General features: G+C 32.4%; 1 protein-coding gene across 1 annotated transcript in view; it reads right to left on the bottom strand.

Annotated features, from left to right (window-relative positions):
• Positions 1-395: 395 nt before the first annotated feature.
• Positions 396-17,584, bottom strand: part of LOC118195639 (uncharacterized) — an 84,020-nt gene continuing 66,831 nt past the window's right edge. Inside the window, exons 9-13 of the mRNA XM_085823034.1 lie at positions 15,336-15,669; positions 13,324-13,523; positions 9,126-9,389; positions 4,820-4,993; positions 396-1,232 (exon numbers count right to left, since the gene is read on the bottom strand). Of these exons, the coding sequence (XP_085679160.1) occupies positions 1,075-1,232; positions 4,820-4,993; positions 9,126-9,389; positions 13,324-13,523; positions 15,336-15,669 (1,130 nt within the window). The 3' untranslated portion in view covers positions 396-1,074. The remainder of the gene's footprint in view (positions 1,233-4,819; positions 4,994-9,125; positions 9,390-13,323; positions 13,524-15,335; positions 15,670-17,584) is intronic.

Here is a 17,584-nt window from a genome sequence, read left to right as displayed (position 1 = left end):
GATAAAAGTTTCAAATAAAATTTTCTGGAAACATCTTCTGGATAGACTGGCAAAGACCGAATCACTCTTTGCAATCTCTTTTCGTGCCATCAAATTTTCAATGTTTCCCACACGTTCCCACGTGATTAAAATACCTCCACCCAGAGCTGAAATTTTCATCTATATAATCAGCTATTATAATTATGTATAAAGCCATGCATACTTGTTTCTAAACCTCTGAGGATTTATAGCTTAAAAATTAAAAGTAACAATTTTGTTTGGGAATTAATTTTCTCTTATTTTTGAAATCATGAAAAATAATGTTTGAAACTTTTATTGAGAAGTTAACAATAAGAATGATATTTTTACTTATCATAAAATATTTTTAATCTGAGATCATGTTAAGAAAATAGAAGTTCAATTCTTAAAAAAGCTTTATAACATTTAATATACATGCGTTACATAATAACATTATACTGATCCCATTATATAAAAACATTTCTTCAGATTATTACGAAAAGGTTTCAAAATCTATGTATGATCAAGCATAAATTTGTAAACACATATAATATACTGAAAATTTCCATTTCAAATATTATTTTACATTGTAAGTTACTTTATTAACACTTTGAAGACCATAACGCCTCAGACGACCTTTCATTCAAACGACCACAAGCGCCCCAAACGGCCGAAATTCCAATGTTCTTAGCTTCCCTAAGATATGCAATAGCGGGTGCAGTTTCCCCAAATGCATTGTATCACTTTATTGCATGCAGCTTGTCCTAAAAGGATTTATTTGTGGTTTTTTATCTTTATTTTTTAGAAATTGAAAGTATGTTATTTGAAATCTTCACTCTTCTTTGTGCGTTAATGGATGTAGAGGGATGGACATTTCTGTGATTCTCGAAAACTATTTCGTGCGATTCGGTATTTTAACATACAGGTTAGAGAAGGCTTCGGTTTTCAAAGAGTTAATGCGAAGACAGATAGGCTTTATACTGCGAATATATATTTAGAACTACTAATATTTTGAATATGATAAAATAAATAAAAAGTGACAACATTCATAAAAGTAAATAATTTCTTTCACTTCAGCTACCTAGGGTGAGCATGTATTTTCAATTTCATTGAAAATACAGATTTACTGGTTTCTTCTTTTTCAGGCAAAGCAATACGAAAATTTTTTATGATACTTGTCAAGAAAAGAAAAACTTGCATCATTGTAAATGCCTCTCCAATGCAAGATCGCTTACCTGAAGAAGAGACAAAGAAAACAATTAGAAAAATCAAACGTTATTCAAATGTGGAAAATTATTTTCTTATATGTTTTACAGGGTCTCTTAAATATTCCTGTTGATCATCTTTACTACAGAGAAAGGCGTTAAGCCTTTATTAAAAGTAAATGCTGCTTTACGACTACCAAACAAATCCTAATCTAGGGCATATAATTAAATATTAATTTCGTCAATAAATACCCACATGCGAATATTAGTAGCTGACATCAACTTAATTACGGAAATGATTGAATGATTGAACACATTATTTTGGAAGAAACATAACAAACACGTATAGAAGCATTTTATTTGTCTAAATCGAATATACGCGAAAGCAATGATCGCAGTCTTGCTCAAGTATTTTCTCTGTTCCACATTCATTTTATACAATGCTTGGTGTATAAATATAATTAATTAGAAATTAAATGTCTTTAATAATGAAGAGATGTTTGTTCGTTAGAATGAGAACGCTCATTAGTATGAATCAGAATAAGAATTTTATATCCTATATCCAGATGAGAAAACTAAATATAAGTAATTTTTGCTAGCTTAGTACTTCTATAAAATATATATATTCTATAAAATAGTACTTCTATAAAAATTACTTGATAATTTTTGACACGCCGCATAAGCATTTTACAAACGGATGTCTTAATTTCGTATTCAAAATATTTATCAGTCTTTCATACTGTTGATAAATGAAATGTTAAAAAATGCTTTTTGAAAAACAAGGTAATTAATAAAACAACTTTTAGTGCCCATTTTTAGACCTATGTCGAGAATTTGTGTTAATTAACCAGTTATTTATAATTTCAAACTTTACCATAAATTCTCCTTCCATATTCTTGACCAGAATGCAAATGAACAGCAAAAACAGTATTTAAACCGAAGTTTTTGGATTTTAAGACAGAGCGTGTTTCTGGCTTAGACGTAGCTTCTAAGCTACGTCTTAGTTTCCTGCCATCTCCAATAGTTGAAATGATTAGGCTTTGGGTTTTTCCCTCCTGACATTTGAAATCTGACGCTCCGGCAGAACAGTGAGCTAATATCTGGTACAGTAATAAATTGGTAGTCTGGCTAATGTTCCAGGTTTAACTTCAAACTGCCTGTTCTATTTAGTTGCATCGCCACGAGCTGTAGTTATATTGTAGCAGCAGAAATTGAACTTGTATTCTAATTTCTATTTAAATAAAAAGGTTATTTTAAACTCCTTCATTACTGTTTCGTTATTACAGTCATAGTGATAATTTGCGTACCAAATTTTAGGTTATTGGGCTAATTGGCTTTAACAGATCAAGTATAACGCTACTCCTTAATAAAATGCACAAGTGCATTAATATTGAGTTTTGTTCTTGATCAGTTGATGTCAAAAGAATTAGCTTCAAAATTTAGATGCCTTTTAGAATGTAGCTTTATAAGTTATTTTAGAGGAGGAGAACTTGTCATACGGATCAACATTCCAGCAGTCATATGCCACACTTATTCGACGAGAGACAAATGGGAGAGGCCGTGCGAAACCGCAGAAAAGGGCATACATACTGGCTATAAAGGATGCAGTTGCATTAAACACGCACGATAGCATAATTCTTTCGAAAATTAACTTCAATATGTCTTTGGTTGAGTAATGAGACTTTTGCTTACAAGACATAATTTAATAATATACTCCTGAGTTCTCATAATGTCTGCCATTGGTATACTTCCCACACAGAAAGCTATAATTTTGTTACATTCCGAGATGTAAGATTACTGTCTTCACAATACATTGCCTGTTATCCCAGAAGTGGTCAATAACTTTAAAATGCAAATCCTTAGGTGGGCCATTCCAATACACTTAGATCTACACTTAGGTCTAAGTGATCTAAGTGTAAGATCTGCATTTCTTTAACAATAATTTGGTCTCTCTAGACGTATCTATCAATAATGATTCTGTTAAAAGAAGGCAAGCCCAATGTAAGGAATGCCAAACGATTAACGCGCATAACTCATTACAAAGCGTATCATTGTAGTCCATCTATCAAAAACGTTTCTAGATATTACTGTGATCCTACTGGATCCCAATTAGCTAAAACGAAAGAGCTATCACAGCGTGTATAGTCTCCTACTGACATGTAGGATCCATGGAATGATGAGGTTTTCACCATGCAACAAATCCTTCTTTCACTTAAAGAAAATACTGAAAATGCGACTGATGAAACTAAGGTATCTTGTTTTAATCAATTAGTGTTTAGTGACCGAATTTGAGCCAAAGTGGGTTATATAGTTCTGTATCATCTTTATTTGGTGTGCTCTCATTTGAAGCCGATACGATGAAGGAACGTTTTACAATCTTCGTACTGAAATCCATTATCCCTGGACTGAACTTTAATGTTTGAGGCAATGTTGTATTCCTGTTGCATAAAATGATTTCTGACAATTAATGCTGGTCATGTTCATCTAGGGTCTTTTATGGCCTCAGGTTTGTCATAAGATCAGAGATATGCAAGAATTCTTATAGTGACGGTACGATCTTTAAATGTTCATATGTGAAAGAAAACCCATTAAAATACCATGACCCATTTCATAAACATTAGCCATTATATTATATTAAAATATCACAAGCATTTGTAGATTTCATCACAAGCATTGGGGTATTCAATCAGTAACATATGTAGGCAGCATTACCATATCTTCTGCATTGGCTTGTCGTTTTCATTTATTCGGCATTTCAGAGCATACATATTGCTGTATATGTCTGCACATGTTAATATTTAGAACTCAAATTTAAAAAAATCTCTATTCAAAGAAACATCAATTCAAATATAAAGCATATCAAAATTGTTGAAATGCTACATTTTTTTACAAAAGGGTTTAACGAAACTAAGTTTTTATTTGTTTCATGTTCAAAATGCTAGCGAAAAATAATTTTATAGCAGTTCTATTTGAAATGTAAAAACTTACTATCCAGTCACTTTCATAGAAGTAGCTATCGGAACATAAAAGACTTGCTCCAAAGTTTCTGGCATCCCTAGATGCACTTAATAGATTGCATTTCTTGATATGTCTTACAAACTGGCCATCTCTTCGCTTAGGTTAGCTTGAACTATCAATAATCTTAATCAGAGGGAATAGCAGGGTCAAAGGAGACATGATTAACGGTAAATTTCTAGTTAAAAGAACCCAGATTTCTTTCCTCAAAATTGAAATTCCTTTTGAACAGATGAGTATACTTAAACGTTTTTTTCTACCTAGAAAATTTTTGTAGGAATTAGAAATAACTTACTGCTTAGAATTTTCTTTGTAAAAGGGGCCAATCAAAAATTTGTATCTAAATTTGTATCTAAATCTTCCATCTAAATTTTTATTTCTTTATTAAATACACATCTTTATTAAAGTATTCTAATTGGTTAAAATATTGATAATTAAAAAATCTACTTGATTCATTGCTTAAGTCAGAGCTATAGAGAACTATAGAGTTTTTTTTTTCCAAAACACCTAATATTTCATACACTTATGTGACCCTGAAATTTACAAGCCGTCCATTCCACGTATTTCAGATATGCGTATCTAAACACCTGTGATAGACTTACCGATTCCGAATATAAATGGAAGCTCTTCTTTCTTTTTTCCTGGCTGGGAAATGTATCGGGATGGATTAAATTTATAAGGTTCTTCATATGCTTCAGGATCATGATGAGCTGACCACATGTTTATCACAGCTATAGTTCCTTTAGGAATTCTGTAGCCTTGTACATTTACTTCTTCTAAAGTTTAAGAAAATTAAAATAATTAATGAAAAGTAGTTCTTATACTCTGAATTATTTTATAACTTCATTTAAATTTCTGAGAAAATTTTGTAAAGTATGCATTTTACAAGGTATGCCAAAAAGCACAGTTCAATTTAGTGGTACTTTTATTAGTATACAATCAAACATGTACGTAAACGTAAAATATTTTCTTCTGACACTTGTCATACTACTACAGAAAACAAAGTTGTAGAGACAGAGATTTTTTATGCTGAGAGGCGAGAAAAATGAGCTATGCCCTCGCCGGGACTCGAACCTCGGACCTTTCGAATACGCGCCGAGCGTGCTGACCATTACACCACAAAGGGAGAAATACCTTATAAAGTCATTCATTGCATTAGTGCAAATCAAATTAACTCGCGTATTATTATGTTAAAATATATATGTGAATTATTATTTTATCAAATGATAAGGCTCGTTCATTTCAGGTCGCGTGTTTGTCGAATAGCAGTGACCTGCTTGAGCAGCGTGATACAGATCACCAGCTTGTTCGACCGGGTTGGAGTGGATTATTTGACTATGGCAAAAGGTACTATGATTTGTAGAGACCTTAGGTAAAAAGGTTAACAGTCTATGGATAGCGGTGCCTTTGTAGAAAACTTTCTAAGGGAAACTGGCTTATATTTATGGATAACCCCATGGAAACCGTCGTATGCACGGTAATGTGGTAATTTTAATTCATGGTAATATTATAATGCTATTCATAATTTCTTAATATTCTTATATCAATCGCTTTTTAATATAATATGAACAATCTGAATATAAATATTCTTTGAATTCAGGATAATTTCTAGGTATGTTTCTTGGAGAGAAAATAATTGTTAAATGGCCTCTCTAACTAACAGAGAAGATTGGCTTGTTTAACTGAACATAACATTTTGGATGCCTTTTTAGCACCTTCAAAATAATAGTTTACATAATTTGCTTGCAAAATGCCCATACCCTTTATTTTTTTAAATATTGATTTTGAACATGTACTTATACTGAAATAAATGCAGAATATTTTGTGAAGGCAGTTTCAACACTGGTTTAATAGAGTTATTTAAATACACATTTTAACTTTTTGTACGGTTCCCAGATATTACAAATTTCAGTTAGTAAAATATTCATTTTCCTTTAAAAAATCAGACACAAAACCATTCGTACTTTTCTGTGAAAATTTTTCGGAGATGCTGAGAACGAATGTAGTAACTTAGATTATGTTTCAATGCATACTTCCGAAAACCTTTCAAGCCAGAAAAAGTTTACAAGTTCTACAAACTTTGTGTTATTCATTAGAAGGTCGGTATCTCAGAACTCGCAAGCAATATAGCAAAGATTTAAGGTGCAGTAGCTCCCGAAACAGCCAAGCAACTCTCGACCAATCATAGATAAGTACTATGAATTATTGCGTCCAATCAAAATCATGGTGTGGAACTCCCGTTGTCTCACAAATAAATTTAAATCCCATCAGTTCCTGCTGAAATGCGATATAGTCATTACTTTAATCAGCGAGACTTTTGCAATTCTTTCTCAAAATACCAAATTCTGAACTATTTTAACTACCGCTGTGACATAATCCGCCACAGAGGCAGAGAAGTGACAATTTATATCAAAAGGACTTTACAATCCTGTCTATTATCGAATGATAACTCCTAGGATTTTGAGTCAGAAGTGGTTTCCGTGACTCTCCCGGAATATGGAAATATGTTGCGATTTACAATCTTTGGATTGGATCATGAAGTTACGTGCCCGCTTATGTTTCGATAGATAAGATTTCATTTCAATAGAACACAGACTACTCTTTGTTTGCCTGTCTATCATTCAAGAGCTCACGTAACAAAAATGTTACCACCCTCTTCCCTTCCTCTTTCACCAGCCCTCCGCTTCCGTGGATTTTTAACTACGTTGTGAAAGTTCCAAATTAATGAGCTGATTAACGGCAGTACAACAAAGAGCTGGTAACATCGCCGCTTAGCTCGATAAATCCGCATTAATTCAATACTGGTATTGATAACCTTACCTTTCTTACCCCATAGGATGAATCTTTCACAAATGCAGCCGGGCGAGGGGTGTTTGACCACTTTTTCTCTCACCTGTTCTACTTAAAATCTTTCAATCGCAAACTTTCGTGCCTCATCATGAAATTATTCTTTTGCTTAACAAGTTAAGTTCGTTAGCTTTCATCCGTCGTGAAGTTTACATTCTTTGTTGAATTTTCTAGGATGAAGAAAGTTTCAGTAAATTCAGGAGGAACTAGAGGCAAGAACCATTTGTTTTTATTTTGAGACGCGACACAGGGAAACAATATGTGATCGACCTTTCGATTAAAAAAATAGACGGACATTTTTCCTTCCTACCAAATCTTATTTGATCTTCCAATAATTTCTTTAATAAATTATTAATGACTTTTGCGATGCACTAAGAATTATGCCTTATTCCTTAGCAAAGTAACTCACAAATGTCATACATGAAATTGGTGTTTGTCATGGTTTCTATGGGACTGACTATGTAGTTAAATTCCTACTGAAAAAATTTAGATTCTGAATAAATATCGATTTCCGATGTGAAAGATGTTACGTTGTGGGCACTATTACATCGTTAAGTTTATCTATTATCAGTTTGGTTTGTCGTGACACTCCAAGTAAAATCTATTTATCTTTACATCTGGAGTTACTGCATCACAACGCAGTCACTGCCAAAATAATATTTATCTCTCAGTGCAGATAATTCTTAATATTTTTCGATAATTCCCGGCATTACGTATTTTACTACTTATACTTATTTTTCAATCTAACCGAAGCATATTGCACTCGATCAAAGAAGCATTATTTGCTGAATGAAATGAGATGTATTCTTTTACCTTGATGTTCTATTCAATGTATTTACTGTTACAGATTTTAAGTTATGTTTATTTGCTAATGATTTTAGATAATTTAAGAAAACTACGTAAAATTTGTAATAATTCTGAGAACGCCACTTAAGTTTTATAATTCTAATATGAATAACAAAACTTGTATCTAATTTCTTAGGCAATTTAAAATCTTTTAGTAAACTAAAAGCGATGTAAATGAGACTGGGGGCAAAAGCTTTAACTATCGATGGGTTTTTTTTTTTTTTTTTTTTTTTTTTATAGTTTTGGAGTCCAAAGAACAGAACTGCCTTTATATTTTTTTTTGTAAATCATATTTACAAAATCTATACATTTTCGTGATTCTGATAATATGTCTGACTAGAATGCTACTTCTACTGAGCTACAACCGACATTTCATGCGCATGGTTCCAATTTAGGAAGTGAATCAGACAATGTGAGCATTTAAATTATGATAATTTTGGTTCGATAATACTTTTTAGTTTCATACACAAAACGTTAATTTTTATACTGTCTCCGAAGGAAAATATAGTGAATAAGAAACATTTATTAACCGAATCGGTTAAAAAAAGTCTTCATTCAATCAAAGTTACCCGAGGTATTATTAATTACAATTTTGGGGAACCATGTACAAATACTGCTAAAGATAACTACATATGTTATGTTAAGTTTTCGAATTCAAATAGTCTATAAATGTCTTTTAATGTTAGAAAATATTAGTTTAGAAGCACCGTTTTCAGACTGTTGTGCAAATTACTATTTATAAGAATGATAAAATTTTAATATTATTAACTCATTTTCTTCCTGAGTCCTAAACAGACTTTAGTTTTAGATGCTTTAAGTCATAATTTAAACAGCCTTTTTAAGTCCCGATTTTTCCCTTTGCGGACTGGTCTTCTTTCAACGGTAGGATACAGAACAACTTAAGTGTTACAACTTACTAATTCGAGTAGAGAAATTCCAATTTCGTATATTTTAAGTAATGGTATCACATGACTGTAGTTATCGTAGATCGAGAACTTAACATGATTTGATTTATTTCTTAAAATAGACTATGATGTTTAGTAAATATTTAATCTTTCAGTCTTTTTATACACTTTATATCCGTTTGATACATTTAAGTGAATGACCTTTCCTCTTCATTACATTCTACAGCTTATCCCTTATAGCAAATTAATTAGACAAAATTTTGTTATAATTATAAAATAGATTTTTAATTATAAAATAGATTCTACTCACTTGTATTCATCAGACTAGGAAAAAATGGAAAAAAATCGGATGTTCGGAAGACTTCAAAGATGAAGGCATTTGTATATGATAATTTGCTTTTGTCTTCCATACTTGGTTGTCGATCCTGGCCGACTACTTCAAGAATTTCTTTATATATCTTATCTTGCTCTTCAGGATATTGCGTTAAGGCATGAAAACACACTCCAACTGCATAGACAATAGGAACAAGACCATCCCCGACGAACTGAGCAAATGATGACATCAAAGCTTGTCCTGTTGTTAAAAAAAAATTGAAATTAGACCTTTGGATAGCAAAATAGGGTTTTAGCAAAGAGCAAAAAGTTTGAAATGCGTTTATATTTCAAACCTACGTTTACTGATCCATTTATAACAATTTTCATAGCAAGATGTTCTAGAAGATTCTTAAAAATAAATTGAATTACATAGCAAGTTTGATATTCTAGTAAGAGCCTAAGATTGCAAAGTAAAAATAACCACTCAGAAAAATGATGGCTAACAGTATAACACAGCTCTGCTGTCTGATAATTTGTGGAGCTGTTAAAGACCATGAAACAAAATTCTGTATGATAAACTCACCTGACTGGGGAAAAAATGCAATTTCTTTTGTTCTTAATTACGCAATATCTTAGTTATTGTGTAATCTTAAAGCAATAAAAAGAATTTCTCTCACCGTTTTGTAATTAAAGCCTTTATAACATATCATGACTGTTTTATGGTGTTTTAAAAACAAGTTATAACTTCATAACAAAAACAACCTAAAACATTTTTCTTTCTAGTGATTTTAAAATAACATTATCGGAAGATAATGACCGTAACATAACATAAATTTGTAAATATATTTCTTTACTTAGGGAAAAAAGAGAGAATCAACTTCAATTACTATTGGATTTTGATAAAAATCCTTTTCTTATGCAGACTTTTTTTTTTTTTTTTTTTTTTTTTTTTTGAGACGGAAGCTACATATCACCAACCTGAGAGCATACATAAATGCATATATCTTTATCTTTATCACAGGTATATATATATATATATATATTAAAAAGGCAACAGCTGGTCACTACATCCTGGGTAAGATAGGACTTTAATTATTTGTAACGAGATATAACATTTCCATAACGGACTTTTATGATGACAAGTTACACTTTTTACACTACACTACTTTTTAGTTACGGCCCCATTTTTAACTCATCTGGTTGTGTTGAAAGAAAGAATTGTTAAACAGTCAAGACACCATCTCCAATTCAACTCGAGTTCAATTGGAGATGGCGTCTTGACTGATTGCACTTGCTAAATAGATATGCGGATTGCTACACCACAAACAGGCAAAAAAGAATGCCTTTAATTCCTTACAACTTTATTTAAATTGCTTAAATGTTTAGTCTATAGCGTTGAAATCATAAAGCAGTTGCAAGTTTCAAGGTATTAAGTATTGGAACTTCCGGATTTAGGATTTTTTTTTAAATCCAATTTTTATCCAAGATATGCAGATATATTTTAAATCCAAGATATGCAAAGTAATTTTTGATAAATAATCCACATCTGCAACCCAATCCAAAACCAGCAAAGTTTCAATCTCTTTAATTTTCTGGTTTTCAAGATATTGTTGGCAGTACATCGATCATTGCACTGATAATTGTATATACCAGCGGTTCTCAACCTTTTGACTAACGCGTACCATCTAAACAAAAATTGAAAAACCTTTAGTACCACCACTACAAAGTACTACTACCACCACCACTCTTGAAGAAAGCTCAGGTCGCATAAATTTACGAGTGATAGAGAAACAAGCTCAATCAGAATGTCGGTGTTTAATTTTTGAATTTAATACTTAAAAATACTTCGCTTCTTTGCGTACCATCTATTTTTCTTTTGCGTACCACCACTGGTACGCGTACCACCGGTTGAAAACCCTTGGTATATACAATTACACTTATTATTTTACGTCCATAAGAATGTCTTTTGTTATTTTCTCTAGTTAAAAAACATAAGCGTGTTTTATTTTATATTAATAAGCAATAATATCTCTGCTTAACTTAAGGTATTAAAAGTAAAAAGCAAGATTAAAAAGTCATTATAATTTTTACTGATTGCTACCAATCCAAATAATAGTGTTTAATTTTAATTCAAAATGAATTGTATGCTCAAAACCAAATAAAATAATTAATTTCTTTATTTAATTTTGCTAAAAGCTATTTACTTTGTTTTGAAGAAATAAAAATATTTTATTTCGAAAGGAAAGGCAAGTGTTTTTTTTTTTTTTTTTTTTTTTTTTTTTTTTTTATGAAATAAGACACATAAAGAAAGAGGGAAAAAATTTCTTCACCTGCATTACAGTAAAACCATAAACAGTTTACAGGCAAAGGCAACCCAAGTATCCGGATTTGGGGTATATACAGGTAATCTCGTTTCAGGCACTCTAGATATTCGGAGTTCTCTTGTACACTACGTAATATCGCAGCAGCTTCTCATATCCTTAGTAAGGAAGCAACGATGCAGAGTTTGAATAGCGTTCTTTAAGTACTAGTACATATAAGTTAATTATTTACAATTACTTCCAAAGCACCTAGCATAATTTCTACAGAATGTTTTACAAGTTTTCAGAACGATTTCGTTAACATTTTTTTTTAAATTTTGGCAACAGCTATTATTTGAAATGAGAAATACTGCATGCTACTTATAAGTTTATTCTTTTAAAATGTCGCTTGTAAACAATCTCTAGACTAAAGGATATCATTTTACGCTTTCCGAAGAGAAATATTCCCATACCATAATTCAAAAACGGTGTAAAATGCGTGGTATTAAAATTTTCAACTACAAAATAAGCAATATTATTAATAGGGAAGAAGAAAATCGTCAATCATTAATTTTACATGGAAGGAATACTCTAAACTAATATCCAAAAAAGGTACATATTGCTTCTAAGGTTTCTAAAGCTAAAGTTTTTGTAAGAATGCAAAATACTCCGATGCGCAAGTCTTTAAATAAGCATTTAAATAGATCTGTATCAACAATAAATAAAATATTAAATCTACATTTATAACTTAAAAATCTAAAACAATGCAATGTTCGCCATAGCTTTTGCCGAGGTGGCTTAAGAGAGAACAATCTGTAGAATCCTGTATGAAAAATATTTAACAGACTATAAATGGAAGCACATTGTGACCTTTGATGAAGCATGAGTTTACCTAAAAGACTGCGAAAAAAGGTCTATTTATTATCAAAAGCAAAGGAGGAAAATATACAAACTTGGTTCTGTCAAAATTGTTTCAATCAGGGGTTTATGATTGTCCAAAGATCCTTACCATTGAAAATTTAAAATAAAGAATAGGTAAAGATATTAAAATTAAGTTAGCATACCATCAACAGAAAGTTTTGCGTTCAGTGTTTACAGAAGAAATTCCGTTTCTTTATTCTAATAGTAAAGCTTCATTCAGACAAATCAACAAGCTATACTTAGAAAAGCACTACTGCATTCCTTGAAAAATAAAGCCTGATGTAAGTATCCCACTCATGCATTTTCAAAGCATATCTGCGAAGTCGCCTGATCTTTCTTTTTTTTTTTTTTTTTTTAACTTATTACGTGCTTCGCTCTTAGTCACTACACGGAAAGGGAGGGATGCCCCGTGGAGTTCTTTTTAAGGAAAACTGGCTCTTACCCACGTTACACATGGGGAAAATCACGAAAACGCCCATGAAGCCAGCCCGTTCGCCAGTATTCGAATCCCAGACCGAACTACCAGTGTTGAGCGGCTTTTACCACTTGGCCGCTGGTGGGCCTCGCCTGATCTTTCACCTATGGATTATTGTGCCTCTGGCCTCTTGAAAAGAGCTCTTTCTAATGCGCAAACCTACCACGAATGATATTCTGGAAAGTTGTGGAAAAGGAATGGACATCGTTCCTCCTGAAATTTTATGGAAAGCCCTTCTATCACGGAAAGCATAATGCAAATTTATCCAGAAGAAACGACTATCAGATCGAACATTTTAAAAATACTCTTTACATTATAAACATTAATTAAACAGCCCTGGTATCGTTCTAAAAATGCGTAAGATCCTCTGTATTTAAAAACAAAGAAAAAAATGTTTGAAGTGATATAAAAGTAAAATTATATTATATAAGGAAAAAACATTTTATGTTTCGTTTTCTCTAAATTGCAAATTGGAAAATGAGAATTTTCAAACGTACTTGTAAAATATTTCGCTGTGGGATCTCCTTTTCTCTGTCGCTCATTTCTTTCTCTCAAATAAGCATCCATTACGTCACGTATATTATCCTCATCGAGGGTTCTTTCATGTTCATCTATAATTTTATTCAAGGCATCTTCCATACGTTTTTGGCTGGAAACAAATGCATGATAACAAGGCAGTCGTCGAAATACCAAGTTTCTGCAAGGATATAACATAAATAGATTAAAGTGTCACTTACTAGAAAAGTTAAAACTGAAAATTCTTTGCACTGTTTATAGTTCTCAAAACATACAGCAGAAAATTCAAGTTTTATCATTTCTCAACTTCATAACTGTTTCAGCAAATTCGTAGTTCCCTTACACAAAACTCCAAATACACAGGTACCCAGGAAGGATCTTGCATAACAATATTTAGCATATATTACATCAGTTTATAGTAAATGGTATTTCTTACCGGAAATAAGATTGAAAGTTTACACATAATTCTATACGAAGAAAGAAATATTCCTTGTTATTCCTTCATTAAATTGTCTTCGAACATAAATGTGTTTTACAATTCTTTTATAATTGAAGTTTATTGGGCTTTGTGCATGTTTTTCTCCACTCATGATTTAACACTTTCTTAATTCCTAATTTATTTCTCCGCATTCTTCAAGAATTTCTTCACTCCCAAACTGAAGTATGAAACAATTTGGTTACCGTACGTCAAATTACAAATTCAACATCCATGAAATAACGAAAAGGTTAAGGAAGACCAGATAGAAGATGGCAGCTTCTATCTGTCTTCTAAACCTATAACTTACTTAAGGTATAGTCAGGTACTAGCAAGGTATTTCGATCTATAATGCTATGATAAAATATTGGAATCGCTGGGACTCGCTCCATATTCGAAACGGCTTCTTGTACCGAAAACTCGAATCGGGTGATGTAAAAGCATTCGGATGGCAGCTGATACTACCAAGATCCCAGATCCCGCAAATCCTTAAAGACCTATAGACAGCAAGCCGACAGGAGGGCACTTCGGAATAATAAAGACTTTACATAGAGGTCGAAAGCACTTCTACGGAGTAAAGCAAGGGTTGTCGTGAGGAAGTGGTGCCTATCTTGCAATTCTCTGCGGGAAGAAACGGACCGAAGGTAGGCAGCCTGGAGAAGCTGCAACGTTGCAAAATAGGAGCATCTTTTGAACTCATTGCCTTCAATATTCTGAGACCCCTGTCTCGATCTGCTGAGGTCAACAAATAAATCCTCGTTATCATTTATTTATACAAAATTGTTTGCTAAAATCTTAGTCACACATATTGGTACAAAAAACGTAAGATTAATCAAAGTGAATTACAAACCACGTGTTAAAATGAATGTTTCGGCCCTAAGCTGAAAAGCCGATTCCCATGCCTGATAGACCCCAAACTTATCCATAATATTGCCTGCCTCTGTATTTTTGAAATATATATAAAACAACAGACTTCTTTCCTAAAACCAGCATGCTTATTTAAAATAACTGCATGCATCTAACATTTAGATGAACATTAAAAATACAAAATGAAAATGAAAAACCTACCTTTCCACAAAATACCTTTTACACCTAGACCTCTCCTGAGGAATTGCAAGTGAATTGGCTTCAAATAATGATACAGTGCTGTGGAACTCGCCATTGTGACGTCAAGTAACATATGTGCAGAAATCGTATATGCAAATAACTACAGTACTATATTAGAGAGATCCGAGTTGTAAGGACATAATTCCAAAAATTTTCTCTTAGTTCTGTTTTGTAAATTACGTATTATATAAAGTAAATAATTGCATAATTTTTCTGTTAAGAAACAAACAGCTTTTCTTATAGAAAATACTTTCAAATATGTTATTAGACGAAAGGAGAAGTTGTACTTTTCAGAATGATCTTCACGTTTATGAACATAAATCTAATATACTGTACAACAGTAAAGTAACACGCTTTTAGCAATTCGATATAAAGAAAAAACAATTCAAACATTTGTTAAAATTTACCTACTTTCCCATAGTTCCAACAAGAAACGAGTTAGATCCTCCCTGGGTTTCCAGAACGATTTTGTAAGGCTCAATAATGTCTTGTATTTGCTGTTCTGTAATAGGATAGTGCCCAAATAGAGTCCGACGTTGTACATTCATGCTTTTGTCCATTAGTAAGTCAATAATATCGACTGGTTTCCCATTCAGAGCTCGTAGTTCACTAATAGTAGAGTTTAGAATGTCATACATTGGTCCAGACAGATTATCTCTCATAGAAATCATTCCAAAATCTCTAAAGCTTTGGAGAAAACATTTTCGAAGAATTTTCCACGGTTCTCCATTAATAAAAGCGACACCTGTTGAAGAATTGTACATTATTAAACTTACATACCGTATACGAATGTTAATTGACTAAATATGAGATAAATATTTTTATTTGAAATAAATAAGATCTAAATACTTCAAGAAGCTATTCTAGATTCTAGTATATATTTGGAAAAAAACATTAAAATGTTCTTATTATTTTTAACCAAATCCCTCATTTTTCAGTATCGTATTAAGAAATGTTCGACCATATTTTGAAATTTGAAAACTGTTTTGCACGAAAAATTCCCTTTACATTTAGTTTGTGTAATACGTATTTCCCACTCCCCCGGCAAAATGCAATTCTTTTTTCTGAAGTCTATTAGCTACTCATCCATTAAAGTGTTCCTTTAGTCAAAGTAGTAGTACCAGCTAAAGACTACACAAATTAAATTCTGTTTAACGAAACAATATTTAATTTGGCTAAAATGAAGATCTTCACCTCCTTTGTATTCTACCCCATCCCACACCACACACATATGAGATGTTATAGTATAAGTGGTTAGACAACCAATTTATCAAATAGAATATTCGTATTTCAATTGACAGTGATGCCACAGTTGATTTTTCCTATTTTAACATCAAAAAGGTGTAATAGGAGCTACCGTGGTATCCGAACTAAAATATGGTGAACGATAACTCGTCACCACTTCGATTTGACAGACTGAGTCTCCCTCCTCCCTCTACCACCATCCTTTACCTAAGCAGAGAATAAAATGAAATACCCTGCACATAGTTTCGTGGTAAACGTGATTATCACTTCCATTTAGCAACCGAAATGTCCGCCGTTCGAATTCCGAGGAGGAGTGTTCATTTTTCAAGTTTCTTGAATCAGGAACTTCTAATAGTTCCTACTGTTCGCGCCTTATGTAAATTTTGATTTTGTTCCCTGCAAGAGGGCGCCTGCGAGCGCCGAACTACTTGTATATCTATTGTACGAACTTGTTCTTCACACAGTCTAATAAACGCAGTAACGAACGTTTGAGTCTACTTTCCATCCGCTAACATGGTCCGTCGTGAGCCAGCGCATTTCTTTGGATGATGTGTCAAGACAAGTTTTAACGTTCTGGTATAGGAGGACATTTCGTGCAAGGAAAACGGATTTATATTTTGTCTGGATTGTGAAAACAGCGGCAGGAATATGGAGTCGATTTTAAAGCAAAAGCGAATCATTAACGGTAAGTTGACTCGTTTAATTTCACAAATAAATAGTTTACAAAATCAAGAAAATTCTTTTTCTGCCATTGAAGTGTACGAAAATGATGTTAGTGCATTAAGTGTTGAAGTGAACTGTTTAAACGATAACATTCTTGGTACTTGTTCTGACGCAGAGTTTAGTAAATATGAAATAGAAATGAATGAACTATTTTCCAAATTAGATGTATTAAAAATTACTTTAAAGGAAGAATCAAGAAAACTTAGTAATTCAGGCAAAGATATAATAAATGCTAATGCAAACGGCTTGAAACTTCCTCGCGTGGAATTGCCAGTGTTTACTTCTAATTATGTTGATTGGATATCATTCAGAGATTTATTTCTTGCCAGTGTTGGAAATAATAGTACATTAAGTGACAGTCAAAAATTGCAATATCTTAAGCTTTCTGTGAAAGGTGAAGCTGCTGTTTTACTACAGTCAGTTCAAATTTCAAACGCGAACTATGAAAAGGCATGGGAAGCGCTTACTGAACGTTATGAAAACGAAATAGAAATAATAAACGCAGCATTAAATAAATTAACTTCACAACCTGTTCTAAAACATGAATCAGCTTCATGTTTGCGGAGATTAATTGATACAACACAACAGTGTATTGATACATTAAAAATCCTTAAACAGCCGGTAGAGCATTGGGATATATGATTATTTTTCTGTTAAAAGGGAAACTTGATCATGAAACACTAAAAGAGTGG

This window comes from Stegodyphus dumicola, chromosome 8, assembly GCF_044657685.1.
Source record: "Stegodyphus dumicola isolate Sdum_Otavi_A_Nest chromosome 8, ASM4465768v1".
Classification (NCBI taxonomy): domain Eukaryota; kingdom Metazoa; phylum Arthropoda; class Arachnida; order Araneae; family Eresidae; genus Stegodyphus; species Stegodyphus dumicola.
The sequence above is the reverse complement of the archived record's forward strand: the minus strand, read 5'-3'. Positions and strand labels throughout refer to the sequence as shown.